General features: G+C 46.8%; 1 protein-coding gene across 2 annotated transcripts in view; it reads left to right on the top strand.

The window, feature by feature from the left end:
• The window catches only part of PDE10A (phosphodiesterase 10A), a 1,332,617-nt gene that overhangs the window by 910,011 nt on the left and 399,242 nt on the right, over positions 1 to 23,364 (top strand). For both annotated transcript variants that reach the window (XM_069235310.1, XM_069235309.1), the window contains exons 12-13: positions 21,203 to 21,295; positions 23,083 to 23,269. In XM_069235310.1, coding sequence (XP_069091411.1) covers positions 21,203 to 21,295; positions 23,083 to 23,269 — 280 coding nt within the window. The remainder of the gene's footprint in view (positions 1 to 21,202; positions 21,296 to 23,082; positions 23,270 to 23,364) is intronic.

Genomic DNA, 23,364 nt, shown 5'->3' with positions numbered 1-23,364 from the left:
ACCATGCCAAGGAGGCATTTCCTTACACATGGTCAGGGATCTATGTGTATGCTTTTCCTCAAATCCCTGTCCTCGCAAGGGTGATCAGGAAGATGAAGTTGGAACCCTGCCAAATGATCTTGATAGCTCCAGCGTGGCCGTGTCAACCGTGGTACACTGAGTTACTTCTCCTGTCTGCTTGTCCACCCATCAGAATCAGACCAATTCCGGAGCTGCTTATCATAAACCGGGGACAAGTGAGGCACCCGGATCCCAAGTCTCTGAGTTTGTGTGCATGGCTCCTGAACTCAAGGAATTTGGCCATTTGGATCTACTAGCTGAGTGCAGGGAAGTGCCAGCTAAAGCACGTGCAGCTAGCACCACCAAATCATACCGCCTAAAGTGGAAACAATTTTGTTTGTGGTGTGAAAGCCAGAATGTACACCCTCTCTCCTCTGCACCGGAGGTGGTGTTGCCATAATTCTTGCAGCTGGCACCTTCTGGACTTACCCATTCGTCAATAAGGGTCCATTTGACAGCTATCTCCAGATACAGGCAGTGATTAATTTGTGCTTGTCGTTTCCGGTGCTGAGCACCTCCACTTATTTTTGAGGGACGGGGCTTATTCTTCTGCCTCAAGCATTTGCTGCAAGTAAAATACACAATGAAAAAATGGATGAAGGGAAAAACTAAAAAGCGTCACAAAGAGAGAAAGTAGAAAGCTGAAGAGTGAGCTGAAGGGGCATGGAGTGGCTTTAAATGGATTGAAGAGGCCCGCGATGGCTTCGGGATTACGCTTCCTGAGTATTCCGTGTTCACATATTTAACTGCAGCAGCCGCATGTTTGAGGAGGGCTTTGAGCACCGGCACCTTTTTATTCACAAATTAAGCACTGGATACAGGAGGATACCAGGTAAACCGTCCTTATGTTCTCAGTGATTAGTCAAACAATTCTTGAAGGGTCCTTTCAGATCCTTTCCTCCAGTGAAACCTCAACCTCCGGCATGGCAACTTACTGTCGTCCTTGGCCAGCTCACGAAGGAGCCCTTTGAGCCTATCTACAGGGCGGACATCAAGTACCTCACTTGGACGGTTTCTCTCCTTCTCGCCCTTACCTCGGCACGCAGAGTTAGTGAAATTCAAGCTTTCACTATACAAGAATTATTTTTGCAGTTCAAACAAGATATGGTGATTCTACGCACCAATCCCAAATTCATTCCTAAGGTGCCTTCGGAATTCCACATCAACGAACCAGTGGTGCTAAAATCTTTTTTCCCGAACACACAAACTACTGCAGAAAGGCCCATGCATTCTCTCGACCTTAAGAGGTGCATAAAATTCAATCTGGACAGAACAAAGTCATTCCGGCAATCCAATCAGTTATTTATAGCTTTCAGTGCTGCTAGGAAAGGACACTCTGTGACAAAACAGACTATTTCCCGTTGGATTAGAGACACAGTAATCTTCTGCCATCAGAAAGCAGGTAGACCATTGCAAACAACTGAGAGCGCATTCTACCAGAGCTATATCTGCGTCCTGTGCACTGTTTGCGGGTGTGTCAATTCAAGACATCTGTTGGGCTGCGACATGGACACCCTACCTAACCCATATTAGCATCAGCATGTGGGACTTCATGCGAAAACAGTTTAGAACATGAATTTGGAAAAACATCCAACTTAAAAGAAAAAGTATAAACCAGCGCAGCTGGTACCTAGAAAGAAAAGGCACAAATGGTAATTCGGTTACATTGTCATAGCTACCTATCCACGGTATGGCTCAGCAACAGTCAGTCTTCGTCTTCAGGTCATCAATCGATCATCATGGGTCAGGCTCTCCTCTTGGAGAGTATGAGCCCAATGACCAAGTCTTGCATCAGTTTCGGCTAAGGTCTCTCCTTGATCATCTGCCCTTAACATCTGTCTCCATCTGCTGTTTTCTCCCTTTGTCACAACATTATACCAGTCACCCAGACTATCCCCCAATTCATAATTGGTCAGTTAGTCACGCATTTATTTACTTAGCCAATGGATAAAACACACCAAGGTGGTCATTACAACCCTGGCGGACGGTGTTAAAGCGGCGGTAAGACCGCCAACAGGCCGGCAGTAAAAAATGTGCAATTACAACCGTGGCGGAAACCGCCAACAAAGACAGACACTTTAACACTCCGTCCACCACAGCGGTACAAACAAACACCGCGGCGGTAACCGCCAACAGACAGGCGGGAGACAATGTACCGCCCACACTATTATGACAGGCCAATCCGACACCTTTTCCGGGGCGGATTCACCGCGGATAAAAACACGACGGAAACAGCCATTTCGAAGGGAAAATGCTCACCTCTACACACTCCACAAGGAAGGAGGGCACCATGGAGCCGGAACTTCATATTCTCCCAGCGCTAGTCTTCCTGCTCTTCTACGAGGAGCATCAACGCCGGCGGCGAAGACCACGGTGAGTACTGCACCTACAACATAGGGGAGGGGAGAGGCAAAAACATAGGGACACACACACTCAACACCCCAACCCCCACCCCGACCCACACCCACTACAACACACACACCAATGCTTATCTATACATTACAGTAACACCCCCCAACCCCCCCGGAAGAATGCAAAGACAAAAGGAAATGAGTGGAACCATTGTAATATATCAAAATACAGTAAGCAAATATATACATATATATATATATATATACACAATCAACAAAATATACACCACGATTAGTAGTGCAGGTTTTGCACCATTCATAGTCCGTGGACCACTGGGCCCAAAATGCATGGACGAGGCCCACACAAGATACCCGAATATGACGGAGAGAACACTGCAGGGGCATCAGATAGAAATACAACAGGCACCTCAGGGGGAAGGGAAGGGGGGGCACCTCAGACGGATGAGTGCACCACGCCAGATCCACGAGGGGCCTCTATGCCCATTGATGTATCCTGGGGAGTGCAAAGCCACAGTCTCACAAGTCTCTACAGTGGGTGGTTTGCCCACTGTACCATCCTGGGGAGTGCAAAGCCACAGTCTCACAAGTGGATGCATGTCTCCACTGGTTCTGGAGGGGGACTGGTGCCCAGAGTGCTTCATCCTGTGCAGGACAGACGGAGTGGATGCAGGTCTCCACTGGTTCTGGAGGGGGACTGGTGCCCAGAGTGCAGCACTCACCCTGTGACGGTCCCAGTTGCGTCACTGCCCCTGCCGCAAATGGGCTAGCGGTGCTTTCCATGACGGTCCTTGCCATGGCGGTCTTTGGCCTGTTCAGCGGTGCTTGAGTTGCCAGTGTCTGACCTGTTCAGCGGTGCTTGCCATGGCGGTCTTTGCCCTGTGCAGCGGTCCTTGGCCTGTTCAGCGGTGCTTGAGTTGCCAGTGTCTGACCTGTTCAGCGGTGCTTGCCATGGCGGTCTTTGCCCTGTGCAGCGGTCCTTGGCCTGTTCAGCGGTGCTTGAGTTGCCAGTGTCTGACCTGTTCAGCGGTCCTTGCCATGGCGGTCCGTCATTGCCCAGCTGGGCTGTGGCTGGCGGTCCTTCATGGGTCAGCTGGGCTGTGGCTTGCGGGGCCCTCCTGGCCACCTGGGCTGTGGCTTGCGGGGCCCTCCTGGGCAGTGACGATGGGGCTGGCGGTGGCCTCCTGGGCAGTGACGATGGGGCTGGCGGTGGCCTCCTGGGCAGTGACGATAGGGCTGGCGGTGGCCTCCTGGGCAGTGACGATGGGGCTGCGGGGATGATGGCGGTCTTCTCCGCCGTGCTGCTCCTCCCAGACTTTGGAGATTTCTTCTGCCCCTTCCCCACCTTGGGAGGCGTCACAGCTGAGTCCATACTCCCCCCGGGACCCCTGTGAGCGGCTTGGCTGGCTGGAGTCTTCCCCCCCTCTCTCCCGCCGGGCACTGTCCAACTTCTGGTGCTTCACAGGGGGGGGGACTGGCTGTGCTGTGGCTCCATGCCACACTGGCTGCCCTGGTGGCCGGTGCACTCCACATACCTGTAACAACAGGCGAGGTCCCGGAGATTTTTTGGCTGAGGTGCTATGAGGTGGACGTGGGGGGGTGGTGTGAATTAGGTTAAGGGGGGACAGGAAAAGTTGTTTGGACACACTGGGACGGGTAGCTGGAGGGGGTTTGGGAGTGGAGGAAGAGGTGGTGGTTGTAGGAGGTGTAACTTTTGTGGATTTGGGTGCAGGTGCGTGGGCTGGAGGCTGTTGTGAGGTGGATGGCTGTTGGGTGGGTGTGTGCCTGCGTTTGTGTATCTTCGGAGGGGGCGTCACAGACACACTTGGAGAGGACACAGGGGACGTGTAAATGGTAGTGGGGGTGGTGAGTGCACGTGAGCGGGGGTGCTGGTGGGTGTGCTGGTGCGGGACGAAGTGGCTGTAGTGGTAGTGCATGCAGGTGTGAGTGTAGACGAGACTGGGAGGGAGGAGGGAGACGAGGGGGACACAGTGGAGGCAGTGGATGTTGGTGTGTCTGTATGTGTGTGATGCTTGCGTGAGTGCCTGTGGGATGTGTGGTGCTTATGTTTGCCTGAGCTTCCCTTGTGTGGTGAGGTGTGTGCAGGCTGGTCTGATGGTGTGCTTGGGATAGGCAGAGGTACAGGGGATTGGCTCGGGGTGGAGGAAGTTGGAGGGGGAGGCTAGACACAGGGACAATGGCTGCCATCAGTGCAGAGGCCAGAGTCTGAACGGTTCGATGAAGGGCAGCCTGACCAGAATGAATGCCCTCCACTAATGCATTTGTGTGTTGCAACTCCCTTTCTACACCCTGGATGGCATTCAAAATGGTAGACTGCCCAACAGTGAGGGACCTGAGGAGGTCAATGGCCTCCTCACTGAGGGCAGCAGAGGTGACAGGGGCAGGGGCTGAGGTGCCTGGAGCGAAGGTGATGCCCACCCTCCTGGGTGAGCGGGCACGGGGCGAAGGCAGAGGGGCTGCTGGGAGGGCGGTGCTGGTAGGGGGGGTGGCGGCTGTACCTGTAGAAGTGGGGGGCACAGATGTTGCCTCCACCACAAGGGAGCTCCCATCGGAGGATGAGTCCGTGTCGCTGGTTGCAGATCCTGTGACCGCCGTGGTGCTCCCCTCGCCCTCCGTCCCACTGGTGTATTCTGAGTCCGTAGTGTGGGCCTCCATGCCCATGTGGGATGCAGCTCCCTCGTGCTCCGGTGCCACTGTACCTCCGCCTGATGATGCTAATGCACACAAGAACAGGGAGACCACAAAAAGGGGGGGGGGCGATATAAGAAAGACAGGTTGAGTGCATGGCTTACCGCTACCGTTGGCGGACAATACAGACACAGCAGCCCCCTGCACTACGTCGCGCTGTTGGGCTATACAGTGCAATTCCTGGGAAATGGCCTACAAGGCTATGGACGACATCTGCACACATAGATGACACAGGGGCATGAATACCTGTACTTGGCACTCTACAGAGGTGGGCTGGGGGGGCCACAGGGCCATGCCTTACGAATGGGCTTAGCCTACGGAACTCGCCCTGGCCTAGGGGAACCCACAGCCCTCCTCCCCCACCCAGACACCTTCACTGCTGCAAAGTCCGCTGAATGATAGTGTACTCACCCCCTTGTGTCTGCTGTGATGCCCTCAAACGCCCATCCAACTGCGGGTAGGCCACCGCCAGGATCCGAAACATCAGGGGGGTCATGGTTCGGGCACCCCTCCCACGTTGGGAGGCCATCCCCGGCTGAGCCTCCGCCGTCTTCTTGCTCCAGCGGCGAATGTCCTCCCATCTTTTCCGGCAGTGGGTGCTCAGTCTGTGGTGGACCCCCAGGGTCCAGACGTCCTTTGCGATGGCACGCCAAATATCCTTCTTCTGGTGGGCGCTGACCTACATGAAATGTACAGGGGAAGAAGAAAAGTCATTACCAACTGCACCGTCAAAGTGAGTGGCCCACATCCCTACCCTTGCCATGTGGAACATGCATTCACAGACTTTCGTGCACGCAGAACTGTGCCCCCTTCCTTCTTACAACCAGCCCTCCCCACACAGGCATAGCCCATACAACATGCTCCCTGTGTACTTACCTGTTGGTCTGGAGGACCGTAGAGTAGCGTGTACTGGGGTAGGACCCCGTCGACGAGCTTCTCCAACTCCTCTGCAGTGAAGGCAGGGGCCCTTTCCCCAGACGCACAAGCCATTGTCTCTTCCAGACCGAGGTCACAGCAGCACTTGCATTGTAGGTCCTCTCCTGTCGAAGATCAGGTATCGAGTGATTCAACAGTTAGAAAATGGCGGTCACGTCCGCGGCGGTGCGTACCATCACCGCTGGCGTACATCGTCATTGGCTCCTGGGACCCATAGGGTCCAATGTTAACCAATGCAGCTTTGCGCCGCGGTCTTCGACCGCCTACCGCGACGGTGTACAACGCCAGCGTAGTTACCTCACATCCCATTGTCCCACTTTACAGGTCAGGCAGCCGCCATTTCAGGGGCCCACATGGCCTAATTACCAACTGCGTCACACATACCTAGGCCTAGTCTCACAACACACATACAGGCCACATTTTGTGTATGAATGGTGTTCTGTGTAGACTGTGGGTACATACCTCTGAGTTGTTTGACTCTGTGGTCGCTGTTGTCCTTCATAGGCACCGTCCGCTGGGACATGTGAGGAGATGGCGGCATCCTCCGGTGTACCGACCGCTGGTGGACCTGTCGACAATGGAGGAAAGAAGTTTGATCATCACCTACAGGTTTGACCGTGCCACAATCCATGAACTGTGTACACAGTTGGAGCCTGACCTGATGTCAGCAATCCGCCATCCCACAGGAATCCCCCCTCAAGTGCAGGTGCTATCAGTGCTCCATTTCCTTGCAAGTGGGTCTTTTCAAACAACTGTGGCCATGGCATCAGGGATGTCCCAGCCTGTTTTCCAACGTGTTGTCCAGAGTGTTGTCTGCCCTGCTGAAACGCATGCGGAGCTACATCGTTTTCCCTCAGGTGGAGGACTTGCCTACAGTGATAGGTGACTTCTATGCCATGGGACATATCCCCAACATCATAGGTGCCATTGATGGGACCCATGTAGCTTTGGTCCCCCACAGGAGTGAACAGGTGTACAGGAACCGGGAGAGTTATCATTCGATGAATGTACAGATGGTATGTTTGGCAGACCAGTACATCTCCCAGGTAAATGCTATGTTCCCTGGCTCTGTGCATGACGCCTACATCCTGCGGAATAGCAGCATCCCTTATGTGATGGGTCAACTCCAGAGGCATCGGGTGTGGCTATTAGGGGACTCTGGTTACCCCAACCTGTCATGGCTACTGACCCCAGTGAGGAATCCCAGGACCAGGGCAGACGAAAGCTACAATGAGGCCCATGGGCGGACTAGGAGGGTGATCGAGCGGACCGTCGGCCTCCTGAAGGCCAGGTTCAGGTGCCTCCATATGACAGGTGGATCCCTATTCTACTCACCAAAGAAGGTGTGCCAGATCATCGTGGCCTGCTGTATGCTTCACAACTTGGCTTTGTGACGACAGGTGCCTTTTCTGCAGGAGGATGGTCCAGATGGCGGTGTTGTGGCAGCTGTGGAGCCTGTGGACAGTGATGAGGAGGAAGCAGAGGAAGAAGACAATGACAACAGGGACTCAGTCATCCAGCAATATTTCCAGTGACACACAGGTGAGAATACATTCCTGCCTACTACAAGTACTTTTACACTTCTACCTCTATCCTGTCTGTCGATTTCACCCAGTGTATGGTCACTGAGTTGTCATTTTCCCTTACGGTTTCACAGGTGTGGTTTCCAACGTGTGTCATCTGCTTAGATTCCTCATGGACTAGAGCTGTCTGACATTGGTATGTCGACATTACTATTTCCTGGAAATTTTGTCACTGTAATTGCAAATACACTATTTCTAAATCACAGACAGACTCCAGATCTTTTGGTGCTTTAGGTGTGTTTATTTACATACAAAATATTGGTGGGGGGAGTTAAATGGTGAGGGGTAATGGCGGAGGAGTGTCCATGGCAGAGTCCAGTCTATTAGTCTCACAGGTGCATTGCCCATATGGGCATAGGAAGTGGAGCTGGGGCAGTTCCAATATAGACAGGGTGACAAAGTGGGACAGTGGTTTGACAATCAGGGTGGTCTCATTTCTTGGCGGGGGTCTTGGCATCGTGCTCTGTCTTCTTCCTGGATCTCAGGGACCGCATGCGGGGTGGTTCTCCATCTGCAGGGGGTGGGGTGCTGGTGTGGTGGTCCTGTGGCGGTGCCTCCTGTACCCTAGCGCCGGCGGTGGGCAGTTCATCGTCCATGCTAGTGTCAGGGGCCCCTTGGAGTGCCACAGTGTCCCTCCTGGTGTTAAGTATTTCCTTCAGCACCCCTACGATGGTGCCCAGGGCGGAGCTGAAGGTTCTGAGTTCCTCCCTGAACCCCCAAATACTGTTCCTCCTGCATGCGCTGGGTCTCCTGAAACTTGGCCAGGACCGTTGCCACCGTCTCCTGGGAGTGGTGGTATGCTCCCATGATGGAGGAGAGGGCCTCGTGGAGAGTGGGTTCCCTTAGCCTGTCCGCCCCCTGTCGCACAGCAGCCCTCCCAGTTCCCCTGTGTTCCTGGGCCTCCGTCCCCTGGACCGTGTGCCCACTGCCACTGCCCCCAGGTCCCTGTGGTTGTTGGGGTGGTGGGTTATCCTGGGTTCCCTGTAGTGGTGGACACACAGCTGATTGACGTGTCCTGGGGACGGAGGTAGGGGCCCGCTGGGTGGGTGCTGTGCTGGTGTTACCAGAGGGTGGAAGGTCTGTGGTGGACTGTGCCTGTGTGAGGGGAACCGACTGTCCCGAGGCCCACGATGGTCCGGGCTGGTCATCTGGATCCAGTTGGACAGAGCTGCTGTCATCACTGTGGGCGGGGTGGAGATGTCTGGACCCTCCTGTCTGGTGACGTTGGCTAGTGGTCCTGCAGGGGTGTAAAAGCATGATTATTGCATCTGTGTGTGTCATGGTGTGCAATGGGTGGGTGACCGTGTACCCCAGTGCTAGCATTCCTGTGTGGGGGCTCGTGTGATGATGGTTTAGGGGGTTGTATGGTTATGTGCAGTGGGCATGCTTTAGTGATGGGTGTCCATGCTTTGTTGTTGCATGCAGGGCTTGGTGTTGGGATGTGTGGTTTGTGATATTAGTACATTTGTGAGGAGTTGGAGTGATAGGGGAGGGGGCGAGGGTGGGGGTCTGTGATAGCATGCAGGTAGGGTGGGGGATATGGTAGTTAAAGGTTTGACTTACCATTCCTCCACCGACTCCTGCGAGGCCCTCAGGATGCAGAATCGCCAAGACCTGCTCCTTCCATGTTAGTTGTGGGGGAGGAGGTGGGGGTCCGCCGCCAGTCCGCTGTACCGCCAGGTGGTGTCTGGAGACCACAGAACGCACCTTCCCCCGTAGGTCGTTCCACCTCTTCCTGATGTCGTCCCGATTTCTTGGGTGTTGTCCCACTGCGTTAACCCTGTCGACTATTCTTCGCCATAGCTCCATCTTCCTTGCAATTGATGTGTGCTGCACCTGTGCTCCAAATAGCTGTGGCTCTACCCAGACGATTTCCTCCACCATGACCCTGAGCTCCTCCTCCGAGAACCTGGGGTGTCTTTGCCGTGCCATGGGGTGGTGTAGGTGATGTGTGGGGTGGTGTGTGTGGTGATAAGTGTGGTGATATGTAGTGGTGTGTTGTGTGAGGTGCGTGGAAGTTGTGTGGGTGATGGTGTTGAGTGCCTGTGGATGCTAGTTTGTGGATGGTGGTATCTCTCTCTGGCTTTCTCTCTGTGATTTTTGTTGTAGGGGTTTGTGGGTGATGTGGGTGTGTGTTTTATATTGTATTGGGTGTGTGGGAGTGGTGTGTGTATGTGTATCAGGTGTTAGTATTTTGAATTGTCCAATGTGGCTGTGTTTTGTAGAAGTGTGTGTATTTTGAGCGCAGTGGTGTGTACCGCCAATGGAATACCGCGGTTGAAAGACCGCTGCGTGGATTCGTGTGTCGTGATAGTGTGGGCGTATTTCTGTTGGCGTGACGGTGAAGGTTTTGTTTTCGCCAGTTTATCACTGACTTTGGTGTGGCGGACTTGTGTGGGTGTCTGATTTTGGTCGGATTTCGAGATGTGGGTCATAATAGCTGTGGCGGAATTCCGCGGCGGTGTGTTGGCGGTCTTCTGCACGGCGGTAAGCGGCTTTTACCACCAATGTTGTAATGACCGCCCAAATCTATAGATTCTAGTATTTCATGATTCTCAGACTGTTGATTGGTTCACTGTACGATGCCCTCATCATCCGGCTCATCGGGTATTGAAAATGTTGCATCTTCTTCTCCAGTCAATGTCTCTATTGTTCGAGTCCTGGGGAAGTACATCCCGTCTGCATTACACAGCCCTGGATACATATTTGATTCCATCATCTCCTGTCCGTCAGTTCATCACAGAAAATTCTAGCTAAACAGACTTTATTAAACAACGAGCAGCTCAGGGTCAGTTCAGCACATTACCTTCTCTATATTGCTTTATTATTCAGCTCCTGCATGAGGCCTGGCAAAACTAGGCCACAACTTCGGCTACGTTAGTTCTACAATATTATGCAAAACATACGTTATATATCTTAATATGACATACTACTACATTATTATTATGCATTTTCAACATTTCACATATTTTTTGTCATTTTTTAATATAATTCGTGAATCTTGGTGAGCACTCTCCGTGGGCACATTTTTGAGCATGCACATTAATTTTCTGTTATTTATTTCTACTTTTTTCTTATTATTCAAAATGCATAAACACTTATTAATATTTCTAATTAACAAATCTGCTTCAGCAACCCCTCCTCTGATGACTAAATGCCATCACACTACTTTTACCATCAACATTTTTACAGCTCAATTTCTTCAGTATTTTGTCTCCTTCTCAAGTCCTCTCTATAAATTATTTTCTTGTTTAGTTCTTCCCTCCTCTGATTATTTTTAGACCTTTTTAATTTGATCTTTTGACATAATTAACATGAACCCCAGAATCCTAATATGCAAGCAATCACAATTAATATTCCCTGTATGATTTTTAATAATACCCCATTCCAAATACTACTAAGCCAATTTCCCACTGAAACAAATCCCTTTCCAACCTTTTTCCAAACACCTGGTTCCTTCAATTCTTTTAAATCCTTACTTGAGTTAGTCAAGTAAGTAAGTCTCTTATCTCCTTACTGTTATTTGGTATATAAGAGCAGCAATGCCTAGAGTTAATCATTTTATAGACCCCGCTGCCCTTCGCTAGAAGGATGTCTAAAGCAAGACGATTTTGAAGCATCACAGCTCTATCCGCAGCTAATTCAGTATCTATCAGGAGTATTGCTCCTGTAAAATTTGTCAGCATGTTATCCACAATAGTAGACACCTTTCGTATCTTGATCGAATTCAGGATGACTCCCAGTGAAGGAATCACTGCACCAAAGATATCTCCCACAACTGCAGAAGAGGATTCCCTCCTCTGTCACTTATGATGTAATTCAGTCAATTTCAGAAACTTCTTTAAGTCATCTATCTGATAAATCTTTGGTAAAACTATCCCAAAATAACATGTCCCATACCATCCTCTTGGAAGACTGTAATAAGCATAAAGTCCACAAATATAATAGATACCAGGAATCGCAGGGTCCTGACCATTCAGCATAAAGGTCCATTCACTCTGAAACAAAAACACATGCCTACATTCACTCCTTCCCACAAATAAAGGGTCAGTGCGTGATTTTGGCCTATATATACAAAGCTTCACTACATGTAATGCATCTAGTGCTAATTTTCCTTGCATTTTAATTGCGGTGTAAGCATAATCATTCTTATAAGTCCTTTTCTCTAAGTCTTTTTCTAATTTTTCTTTTAATGCCTTTCTTCTGTCATCAGTATGCTCTATGAAGCTCATTTCTAAAGGTGTAAGCAAGCATGTTAGGTTGTTCTTGTGCGCATAGCAGTTCCAAATGTTAGTGTAGGCTCAAAGAATCCTCTAACTAATACTATATCATGATCCTTAGCTACTCTACTCAAATATCTAATAATAGGAACAAACGATAACACCAAATTGTAGTTAGAATAAAAATACTGTATATACTCTTGATTATAGAACCTTGTTAGTAGCAAACTACAGCTTATTTTTATAGGTTAGCGGAAGACTGGTACGTAACTTCTTCCTCTACTGACGAAGGGATTTGCGTACACAGAAGACAATCTCTTGCATCCATCGTCTCAACATATTCACTCCACAAGCGATAAAGACATTAGAAGAAAGCTCTCCTTGAACATTAGTATAATCATGCAAATATTTCTCATCTAACTTAAACTTCTCTAAAGCCGTAAGTGTAGTAGTCTCAAAAGCAGAAGTACGATTGGCTCCTTTCACCTCAAGAACAGACATACCCACAGCCACCACTATGAACAAAATTCAACACATAATTGCCAATATAAAACTCATATATTTACAGCGTCTAGCATTCCTAACTTGATTATTCAACTCAGCCATGATCTATAAAGAATCAGAAAGCAGAAGTAACTCTTATATAAAGTGCAATAAAAATCAAAAATAAAGAAAAAATATTTTCTCACAGTTCAATCTCGCATTCAGGAACCCTTTTCCTTTGTCAAAATCGATTAGCAGCTTGTCACATCCGGGTTAATGTAAAGTCAGGTTATCAATGTCTCTTCCGTTTTTTTTCGACAGTCTCTTTAAGGTTTTTCAGATTGGTTCTACAATTCAGTTTCTTGTTCACCTTCAGGTTACATCAAAGTACTGACTCGGAACCTCTCTATCAAAACAAAAGGACATAAATTCATGTTGCCATTTATTAGTAGTTGCATACGCCCATTCAAGACCTGCGTAACGCTGACTTGCTATTCTTTCTTTTCAACTTTCGATCACCACTTAGTTCCCCTTCACTCAATTCTTCCTTTCTCGTGGTATCTTCTTCCTACTCTATTGTTTCATTTATGACCACTTCCTTTCTTTTCTCTATGTGTGACTCAGGCCAATTATCTCCTTTTCTTGATCCTTCTGTCAATATTCTTCTCAGAATTGGACTCTTCTCCTTCTCTTTCTCTATGGTGTTTTCTCTTGATGGACCTGCAACGGGCTCAGGAGTCGGATCACTTTGACTTTGATCTCTCTCAACTCTTTCCCCCTCTTGGTCTGGCACTTAATCTGTTTGTTTCTCAGCACCGTCTGTTTCTGGGAGAACCCCTATTGAGCGAGGCTCTCCTGCTGTATCTGTGGAGATTGTTTCTTCCGCACCCTCCTGTAATTCTTCACCTTCATCTCTTACCGGCGTAATAGAACCATCTTCCACAAGCTCTTGTTCAATTTCAGGCTCTCTAGGTTATTTTTCTGGTTCAGGTGCGACAACCTGTTTCACAGTTGTTGGTGCGCTCAACAACGCTTCTTCATGATCCGGTGGACATGCCACTTTCTTCGTATGACTTGGGTGAATCCAGTTCGGGAGTCCTGCACACTTCACAGCTGTTGTAGTCGTTAAGACCACCTGGTAAGGCCCTCTCCAGCGTGGCTCTAAACACATCTTGCGGACATGTTTTCGGACAACGACCCAGTCGCCTGCTCTCAGATTGTGCCCTGGATCATGGATGGGTGGCAGGATAGTGGCCTGCACCTGCTGAGAGAAAGAGCAAACCACATCAGCCAGCCCCTTGCAGTAGTCCAACACCATATCATCTGTAATATTCTCAAGTGCATTGAGCTGGAACTGCTGGTAATCTCATTGCTCTGCCCATGAGGATCTTGTGGGGCGACAGCCCTGTCTTCCTGTCAGGTGTATTTCTCATCAACATCAACATCAAAGGCAGTGCATCTGGCCGTTTCAAATTCGTAGCTGCACACATCTTAGCTGTTCTTGATTTCAAGGTACCATTCATCTGTTCCACTAGTCCTGATGCTTCAGGGCGATAGCTACAATGCAACTTCTGCTCAATGTTCAACGCTGCACACAAGAGTTTAATCACCTCGTTGTTGAAGTGAGTTCCCCAATCTGATTCTAAAGAGATCGGAAACCCGAAACGTGGTATCAATTCCCTAAGCAACAACTTTGCTACTGTGAGACTGTCATTCCTTCTGGTAGGGTATGCTTCAATCCAGTGACAAAAAATGCACACAATCAACAACACGTATTTGAAACCTCCACACGCAGGCATTTCAATGAAATCCAATTGCATTCTGCTGAATGGACCTCCTTCTCTTCCAATGTGACTCAAATTCACCACTGTTCCTTTTCCTACGTTTAGCTGCTGACAGATTATACATCGATGACATACTGCCTGTCTGAATTTGAGATTGAACCAGTCAATCTTGAACAACCGAACCATGGCATCCCTCCCAATGTGTGCCTGAGCATGATATTACCTGGCCATTTGTGACAATAAACTATTTGGCAGAACCATCTGACCTTCCTCAGAAACCCGTATTTCATCAGGCCTTTGAACACATTTTAATTTGGACCAAAGTTGTTTCTCTTCCTTTTCAACATTACTCTGCAATGTTTTCAACTCTTCTAAAGTATCGATCACTTTCAATGCAAAACTTGTACATGTATTATCTTCTTCTGACCTCAGTTCCCACTTGTCCTTGAATGATATACAGTTCAATGCGCAAAACCTTGCGACTTGATCCGCATATCCATTTCCTAGTGAGATGTAGTCCTTTAGATGTGCACTGCATTTCACCACAGCAATTTCTTCAGGTAATTGTATTGCATGCAGCAATTCTTTTATTCTGTCACCATTTCTTACTGGTGAGCCAGTAGAGGCCAGGAAACCTCTTTGCGACCACAGCTGACCGAAATCATGAACAATTCCAAATCCATATTGGCTATTGGTATAGATAGTGGCTCTCAATTTAGTAGTTACATGGCACGCTCTAGTAAGAGCTCCCAATTCTGCTACTTGTGCAGAATATACACCTCAAAGCCAAGAAGCTTCTAAAGTACCTGTAGTTGTGCACACAGCATGTCCTGCTCTCAATGTCCCTGTACCATCTCTGAGACCTGAACCATCAAAAAAGACAATTTGATCATTTTCCTCCAATCGTGTATCTCTAATATCAGGTCTTGGTTTTGTGCACAACTCGGTTACCTCAAGACAATCTTGCTCAATGTCTTCTTCCTTTTCAATTTCAACAGTATCACTTACACGTATTGAATATTGAAAACACATACCCTGGGATCCAATGGGTCCTCAGAATGAGTCTTTAAGCCCATTGCAGAGAGTTCATCCTCCAGGATGATGGCGTTGTGGTCGCTAACTAAGCGAGAAACAACAGAAAAATAGTTCAAAGATGGCCAAACCCTGAGATCCACTAAGATATAATCAATAAGGCTGGTGCTAGGCAGGTGATAAAACTGTTTTCCCTTACAATCAGACTTGGATCTACCATCCACTGCTCAAAGACCCAACTTCATAGTGATGGCATTGATTTGCATTGCCAAACAAGACCATTTATTAATCAGAACTTTTGACAGCCTAGGAATGCCCCATACACTATATTTTTCATATGTTGCATTGTCTTCATCCAAAGGTTAAAACTGACAGTTAAAATTGCTGCCCACCACCTTCAGTACATCCTATCGTATGAGAAATTAACAGTTCAATAGTGGGCGATTCATGTGATAAACCACCTGGCCTTAAATATACATTATATGGATACACATTTAGAGCCATGGTAGTTATAGAAACACATAAAATATCGGGGGAAGGTTTCAAAACGTCTTTATGCTTACTGGCCAGAAATTTCTGTCCTGTGCTCCAAATCAGATAGATAATGAGGAAACCCCTAGGAAGATTTAACGCTTAGATATTTACATGGGGGTTACTTATTTTGCTTGGGTATTCACTCTCAAAAGTCATGGATTCATTTGTTCATTTTGGTGCCAGCATGATGGAATCACTTGCAAGTGAAATAAGCCCACTACACAAAAAGATTCCAATATATATGTAGCTTGTTTTTGTAGTGAAACAAGCTGAGTCCCTAGAACTGAAGAATAGGTAGCATACCCAGCACAAATGATGGTAGATCTCTCTTCTATATGACTCCAGATGGTGGTTGACAATCGGAGACTCCGAGATCCCTGGCGTCTGAAACTAGTGCAGCAAAACAGAATGAGACAGTTTAGGAAAAGCACTTGCATACAGTCCCTGCGTCAGGCGAAAAGCTCGGTCGACACCTGAGGGGCAAGATTATAGTAAGAGACAATGGCACACTCGCTGTTATCAGGCGATGCAGGAAAATCAACATGAGAACGTTGCGTGCAGTGCTGAGCTACACACTGAGGACTATTTGAATATGCCAGTGGCAGACTAAGGAATGAATAGTGCACTGTTTATTTTTAAAAGAGGGCTGCTGTAGTTCTGGGTGGTATTTGTTTGACACTGATGATGGTGATTACCTATCTAGTATTAATATGAGGGTGTTAAAGGTAAAGTATTCTGAAGGGTTTTGAGATACGTGTGCAACACCGTACAAGTGTGTTAGCGAATAAGTGCTAAAATTGTGTTCTGTTTGGGAGTAGCATCACCTTGTCTGTCAGGGGCCTGAGGCACTAATCTGAATGATATAGAATACATTCCTACTTTAAAGAATTTAAAACTGCAATTGCAGTGTTGCAAGAAACACATCTGACTCATTACGTAATGGGGAAGCTATGGTGGGAGTAAATGTATGTGGTGACCTGTTCCGCCTGTGCACAGGGGTGTAATGACTTGGGTGGTGGTTGATGTCCCATTCCAGATTAGGGAAGTCAAGATGGACTCTGAAGTTGTTATACACATATATAATTTTTATATATATGGTACACTAAATGGGCAAGATATATGCTTTGATAATATATATGTCCCGGACATGGATGACTTCATACCTGGTAATTAAACTGCCTTAAGTCAATGCGGACTGACCTGGGTGAGGAATGTGAACAGTGTATCGGATGGCCACTGTAATAGACATCCTCCGAGGGGCGCAACCAAGCCTGGTATGGCTGGTTCCTTGTTGGAAGCTATGGCCAGGGTGGTACTGGTAGATGTGTGACAGACTCAACAGAAAACGTTTACTCCTGTAACTTAACTACAAGCAACGCATTTACCATATTAGACTATGTTCAGTTCAGGGCAGAGGGGCACAATAAATATTAGGATGCCATTTATGTGGTCAGGTTCCTGGCAGGCTACTCCCCAATACAATTAATTCGAAATGGGACTGGAATTCATACTTTTCAGGTTAAGGTGGAGGCCTTATTGGATTATGTGTTTGCGAGTTGGTTTTGTGATATTGTAGTTCAATATTTCGAGCATAATTGAGGCCTTACATGTTACATGTTACTAATGGACATTTGAACAAGGGGAGGAGGGCAGAGGGGCATGGAGGAGCCCCCCTCAACCCCGCTCCCACAGTTAAAAAGAAAAAAGACTGAAATCTATGTAGGGCAAAACACCGACGTCGAGAGTGTGTTGGTGTTTGCACCGTGATGAAATGTCTGCAATAGTTGGCCTGTCTGCTAAAGAGAAAAAGGCCTCACACAACTTTCAAGCGCTTAAAAGATGGAAGGGTCAGAAAAATGTTATCAGTTAGATGGGAATAAACAAAGATGTTTGTGCTCAACTGGAAGAGGTATACAAACTCCCATCTGTAGTTGAGAGTTATATACAAGATTACTGGGGGGGTGGGGGGTCTTTGCTTTGTGCTACTAACAGATAAACTAAAGAATGCATTGGATTCCCCAATTACTAAGGCAGATTGCAGCTGTTCAAGATATGCGTAAGAGAAAGACCCGCCGGTAGTAATGGCTCACCCTTTGACCCGTATAAATTTTTTGTCAGGGAACTGACAATTTTTACTAACGTCTTCTAGGAGGCATCTGAAGTTGGTAAGCTATCCTTAATTATGATGGGAAATTAGACAACTTAATCCCAAAACCAGTTGGGGAACCTACCATCCACTGTCCATTATTAATGCAGATACTAAGATCTTAAGTAAAATCTTAAAGATACTTTCAACAGTAATAGAAAGCATAAAGGTATTAGAAAACTTGGTGCATAGAGGCCAATGTGGTTTCATCCCTGTGTGGCGTTTGGCTCATTGGTATACACATCTTAGATGGAATGACCAGCCAGTGTGGGTCGGTGCTATTGGAGATTAAAAAGATATTCAGTGTTTTAAGATTAGCACATGTGTGTTAGGTATTGGAGGATTTGGGCATGCGGCAGGCATACCTGACATGGGTCAAATTGTTGTACACTACCCTAGGCATAGAGGTAGAAGGGGCAGGAGGTTTTAGAAAACTGTACCCTTGAATAGGGTTCTAGACAAGGACACCTCCAGTTACCCCCTTCTGTTTGCATAGGTAGTGGAACCACTGGATTGTTATTTGGGAATTGGTCTTTAAGACTCTGAATTTATGATTGAGGCTGAGACTCAAATTATGTCACTGTATGCAGCTGACAAACATATATTTAACAGATCCAGCGAGCATACTAACAGATGGACTGACTAAATATGTGGAGACATCCTAGTTTCCTAGTTATGTACTAACTGGGCTAAATCAAAGCGGTTTCCTGGGCGTGGAGTCAGATGAATTGGGTGCCAGGTTTATGCTACAATAGGATTTAGATGGAAGACTTAAAACTTTCACTATCTTGGAGTTAAGATTATGCATGATTTAAAGGCTCATCATTCGCCGAATATGGGAAAGAGAAGTGGCAGAACTTAACGGGCTTCTTTAAATTCAACACACTCACTGCTGCTCTTTGTGATGGGAAGGGTCTTGCTGGCTAAGATGGTGTACCTGCATCGTTATTTTCATGCAATGTCTCCCATTCCACAGAGTGTGTCGCTCATAACGAGTAGGATATACCCCATGGCACTTATGGGCTCAGGCAGGTGGGTCTTATCTGGGATAAGTTAAGTAAAAGTTCAGAAATGTCCACTGTTTGCAGCTTGGATATAGTAGTGCAGTATTTTCCCTTTCAGGCAGATTGTGAGTGAGGCATTGGAGAAAGAAAGTTGTTAAAGATTGGGGCTTGTATTCTGGTGACACGTTTGTCACTTTGAAGTGCAAGAATATTTTGAAATCAACCTAGGTCATTTTTTGCGTATGCAAACGCAGTGCGGATTGCCAGAAAGATTTGGTGGGTGACGTTAATGAGAGAGCAGGGACGCAAATTAGTGGCTATTGTGTATCAAGTGTTACTTCAGGATAGAGGAGGTGTCATTGATTCAAGGAAGAGATTGGTCTTGCTTTGTGGAGAGCCATTTACAGAGGCAGAGTGAGATAATTTGTGCATCTAGTATGAAAAATATCCAATAATGTGTGATTCAAATTGTTACAATTAAACTACATTCGTATGTCCTAATGGAACTTGTTTCAGTTGAATAAGACATTCCCTGAATGCTCATCTAATTGCCAGAGGTGTCCGGAACCAGCGCTTAATTTGTAACGGAATGAGCAGAGGTGCCCAAAAGTGAGCTCAGAGGCCTGCAGTCGGTGCTAATGTCGGCATGCTGAATACCAAGGCTGTGCAGCCTCAATCCACATCATGCCTCTTTAATCCACTACAAGATAATATCTGCACCTTTATATCACTCCTGCGTTCTCCTTTGGTGACGGTTTCTCTGTCTTTCTCTCCTCTGTGTTTTGTTTTCCCTCTTTCACATGCTGTAAAGTCTGGTAAGACAAAATACGGCTGCCCCCCAAAAAAGTGTGCCAGTTGGCACCACCAGCATCCACCAGCTCAAATTAAGCACTGTCCAGAACACAGTGCTCACGTTTTGCATAATACGTGGCAGTTTCCACAAGCAAAGGCTTTCTGGTCAGAGGTGGTGGTTAAACTGCAGCCTATGACAGAGGGGCCCATGAAACTTGCAGACAAAACGTTTACTGGGACTAACCGCAAACAAGAAATAGGACAAGAGGAAGAATACGTTTACGATATTAGGATCAATATTAGCTAAAGGAAGAATAACTGTAAACCAGATGAGTCCGAGGCCACAGAGACTTAAACGTTGGGTTAAGGATATGGTGCAGTGTGCAGTGGCCCACTGCAGATGAAAGACAGACAAAGAACGTTAAGACTAATGGTAAGCTTACTGAGGATTTGGCTGGTTGAGTAGTAATGGTTTAGGAGCTCACAGACTCTCTCTCTTCCCCCCCACCCCCGCAACTAGGTCACCCTGATGAGGCCCTGGGCTTCCATACATTGTGTTTTTACGAATGTGTCTGATAGATTTATGTTATTACTTGGACAATACGTAGACAATAATATGTGTAATTACTAATGCAACAGTGGCCTACTGTACTTTGTGAGACTGTAAGACAGATGAGGTACAGCCTTATTTGTTAAGGGACTGAAATGTATGGACAGTGAACTGGATATACACACATGGTTATACAATTGGTAGTTCTGTTTCACTAGGAACACGACTGTAACATTTCAAATAAAATAATTACATTGTGTACTACTTGTATCCATTGTTATAAAATTGAGAGATGCTTACAAGAGACTACATGGATCAAGCTTTGTATGCCTTTCCTCCATTCCCCATTGTAGAAAATACTTTTGGTAAAACTCCTACACATAATCTTAGTGACTCTTTGGCCCTGTTTTTTTCCCATATCACCTTCAGTGCTGCCATGAGCTCGGTCCCCTTCTGCTTCTGGAGTGTTCCAATGACATGGTCTCTCCCTGATGGCCATACTGAAGATGGAACATACCCTTTCCCTTCCACTCCCACCTACCTGCGAAGGCATCAGAAAGAACCATCTCCAAACCTTTAAACTTGAACTAAGGTTTCTTGGTAGGCCACACAAAGCGGAATTTCAGTAGCGATCTTTCTATGCGCTGTTGACAAACCAGTTTAGATTGTGTTGTTTCTTCCATCTAGTTCCCTTGATATGTGGCTCCCTCACCCTTCTACATGAGACTCAAACACTGCGGCGGAACCGAGTGCCATGATCCACCCCAGACCAGTTTTGGTGACTGTGTCCTGTGCTGCTTGTTGCATATGCCGTCATTAAAAAGTATGTAATAATTGTTACTCAAATTCGATTTACCATTTCAGGATGTCATGCATTGAGACTTCAAGGTAAAAATTGCAGTTTTAATTGTACATGTCTTCTACTTTGTCATTCGAAAGAGCACTGCTCTAGATAAAGGCAGCACAATTTACTGTTTCTAAAAATGTCTTTGTGGAACAGATTTTCAATTGAAAAAGGAATTGCTGGTCAAGTAGCGAGAACAGGTGAAGTCCTTAACATTCCAGATGCCTATGCAGATCCACGCTTCAACAGGTAAGAAAACTCACAAAATGCTTGAGCAAAATGTGTGGTCCTCAAATAGTAAAGTGGTAGTTTTGACTTAAATTAACAGGATGTTCATGGCATGTTCAAATTAACTCCTACACGTAAATATCCTAAAAGAGCATAGAAAAAGATTCAGATACAGCAAAAGCAAAAAGTTAGCCGAGCCCATAAAGCATGACTGTTTGTTTTACCTTTTTCGATGCTTAACGACCCACCTTAGACTCGGCTTTTCCTTTGCTGACCCTCAGTATTGATAGGAGGACAAGTAGAGACTAGACAGGAGAGGACCCACACTCCTTCAGAATTGTCCCCTCTTGGAATATCTGGCAAGCTGCCCATATCAGTAGCGACCCCTGAACAGCAACTGTCTGAAGCAAAACCACCTGATGAGGGCTAATGTGATAAAGTTTGACAACTAATAGCTTAACTCTTATCAACTGTAAGCGTGAGGAACTAGACACAAAGGAAAATATATTGCAAGTGACTGTAGATCTGTTTAAGCTTATTAAAAACCTCTGCCCTGTCTTACTCGGGCCATTGACTAAGTAAGCCTCTTGTTGTGGAGGCTTTCAGTGTCGTAGGCTCCTCATCATGGACACACTTTAGTCCCTAGGCACGGGCCAGCCTTCTGGTCTGTCTGACGTCCACCTGTGAAATACGAGCCGGCTTCATAAACTCCGCACCAAGGCAGTCATAATCTAATGTTGCTTGAGGCTTTGTGAAGGATGGTATGGGTGTAGCAAGGACTTTGAAGCTTTGACAGTACCTTGTTTTGCCAATAGGTTAGCTAGGGTCGTGCAGGCATGGCTTAGGCCGGTGACAGATTCCCTAGAGTTGAGTGGTGCCAGAAGCTTGCAGAAAAGAGAGCCATCTCATTGCCCGACAGGGACGTCTACTCTTTTCATAGTTATTTTTTGAATTGTACATTTGTGTTGCAAGACAGTTCTGAAGACATGCTGCCCTAATAAAATGCAGGGTAAAAAACTGAGGCCTTAATCAGTTTTTTTGTTCAGTTTATCTCAAGATTACTTTACCCTCCTGCCGTACTTTTCAGTGGAAGACAAGTAAATAATAATCTAAATGGTGTACTTTCAGTTGGAACCCCCGTGTATGCACTATGTCTATAAATGATCAAAGACTATGTATATTATATTGCCGGCGTAGCCCTTTTTGATAAAGAATAATTGATGTAGTCGTGTGTCCCTATCTTTGAGGAGGCAACGACCCCTGTATTCCTTATAGTCTGATTAAAATATATTTCAACTCTAAATAAAAATGCGATTCAAAACCTTATATCAAGTACCCAGGGCCGACGCTAGGCATGGACAGTGTGGGCAGCTGCCCAGGGCCCCGCTGCCTCCTCACTACCACGGGCCCCCACCACCAGTCCATCACCTTTTAAAAAAAAATATGTCTTTGCCCCCGCCCCTCCATGTTTTTTTATTGGCTTTCCTTTGCTGGCAGCTCTAGTCCTTGCCCAAAACCTTCTCCCTGTTCGCGCAGGTTTCCGTGGAGCGGTGAGGCCTTCTAGTCCCTTGAGTTGTTACAGCGCGGCATGCCGCACTTTTTTTTTTTTTTTTTTTTTTACATATGGCAGCTATGCCTTTCTTTCGTTCTGCACCGCTCTCCCACCTCCATTTTTTATTTAATGACTTGTTACTGTTGTTGGCTGTATTGCAGGTACTTCTTGGTGCAATTCCAGTGCTTTATGTATTAGAATGTCCACTTTCAAAGAGGAAGCGTGGCCTGACCCTTTCTTTTGTCTTTTTCTGCAGAGAAGTAGACCTGTACACAGGTTACACGACAAGGAATATTCTGTGCATGCCTATAGTCAGCCGTGGCAGTGTGATAGGCGTTGTGCAGATGGTGAACAAATTGAGCGGTAGCGCCTTCTCGAAAACGGACGAGAACAACTTCAAAATGTTTGCAGTTTTTTGTGCTTTGGCCTTACACTGTGCTAACGTAAGTTTTTTTTGGACGCTTGAAATTTAAAAATATTAAATGTATATAACTAGGCGATTTCAGTTCCAGCTATATTCCAAAATGGTTTTATTTTT

Source organism: Pleurodeles waltl, chromosome 5 (assembly GCF_031143425.1).
Source record: "Pleurodeles waltl isolate 20211129_DDA chromosome 5, aPleWal1.hap1.20221129, whole genome shotgun sequence".
NCBI lineage: Eukaryota > Metazoa > Chordata > Amphibia > Caudata > Salamandridae > Pleurodeles > Pleurodeles waltl.
The sequence above is the reverse complement of the archived record's forward strand: the minus strand, read 5'-3'. Positions and strand labels throughout refer to the sequence as shown.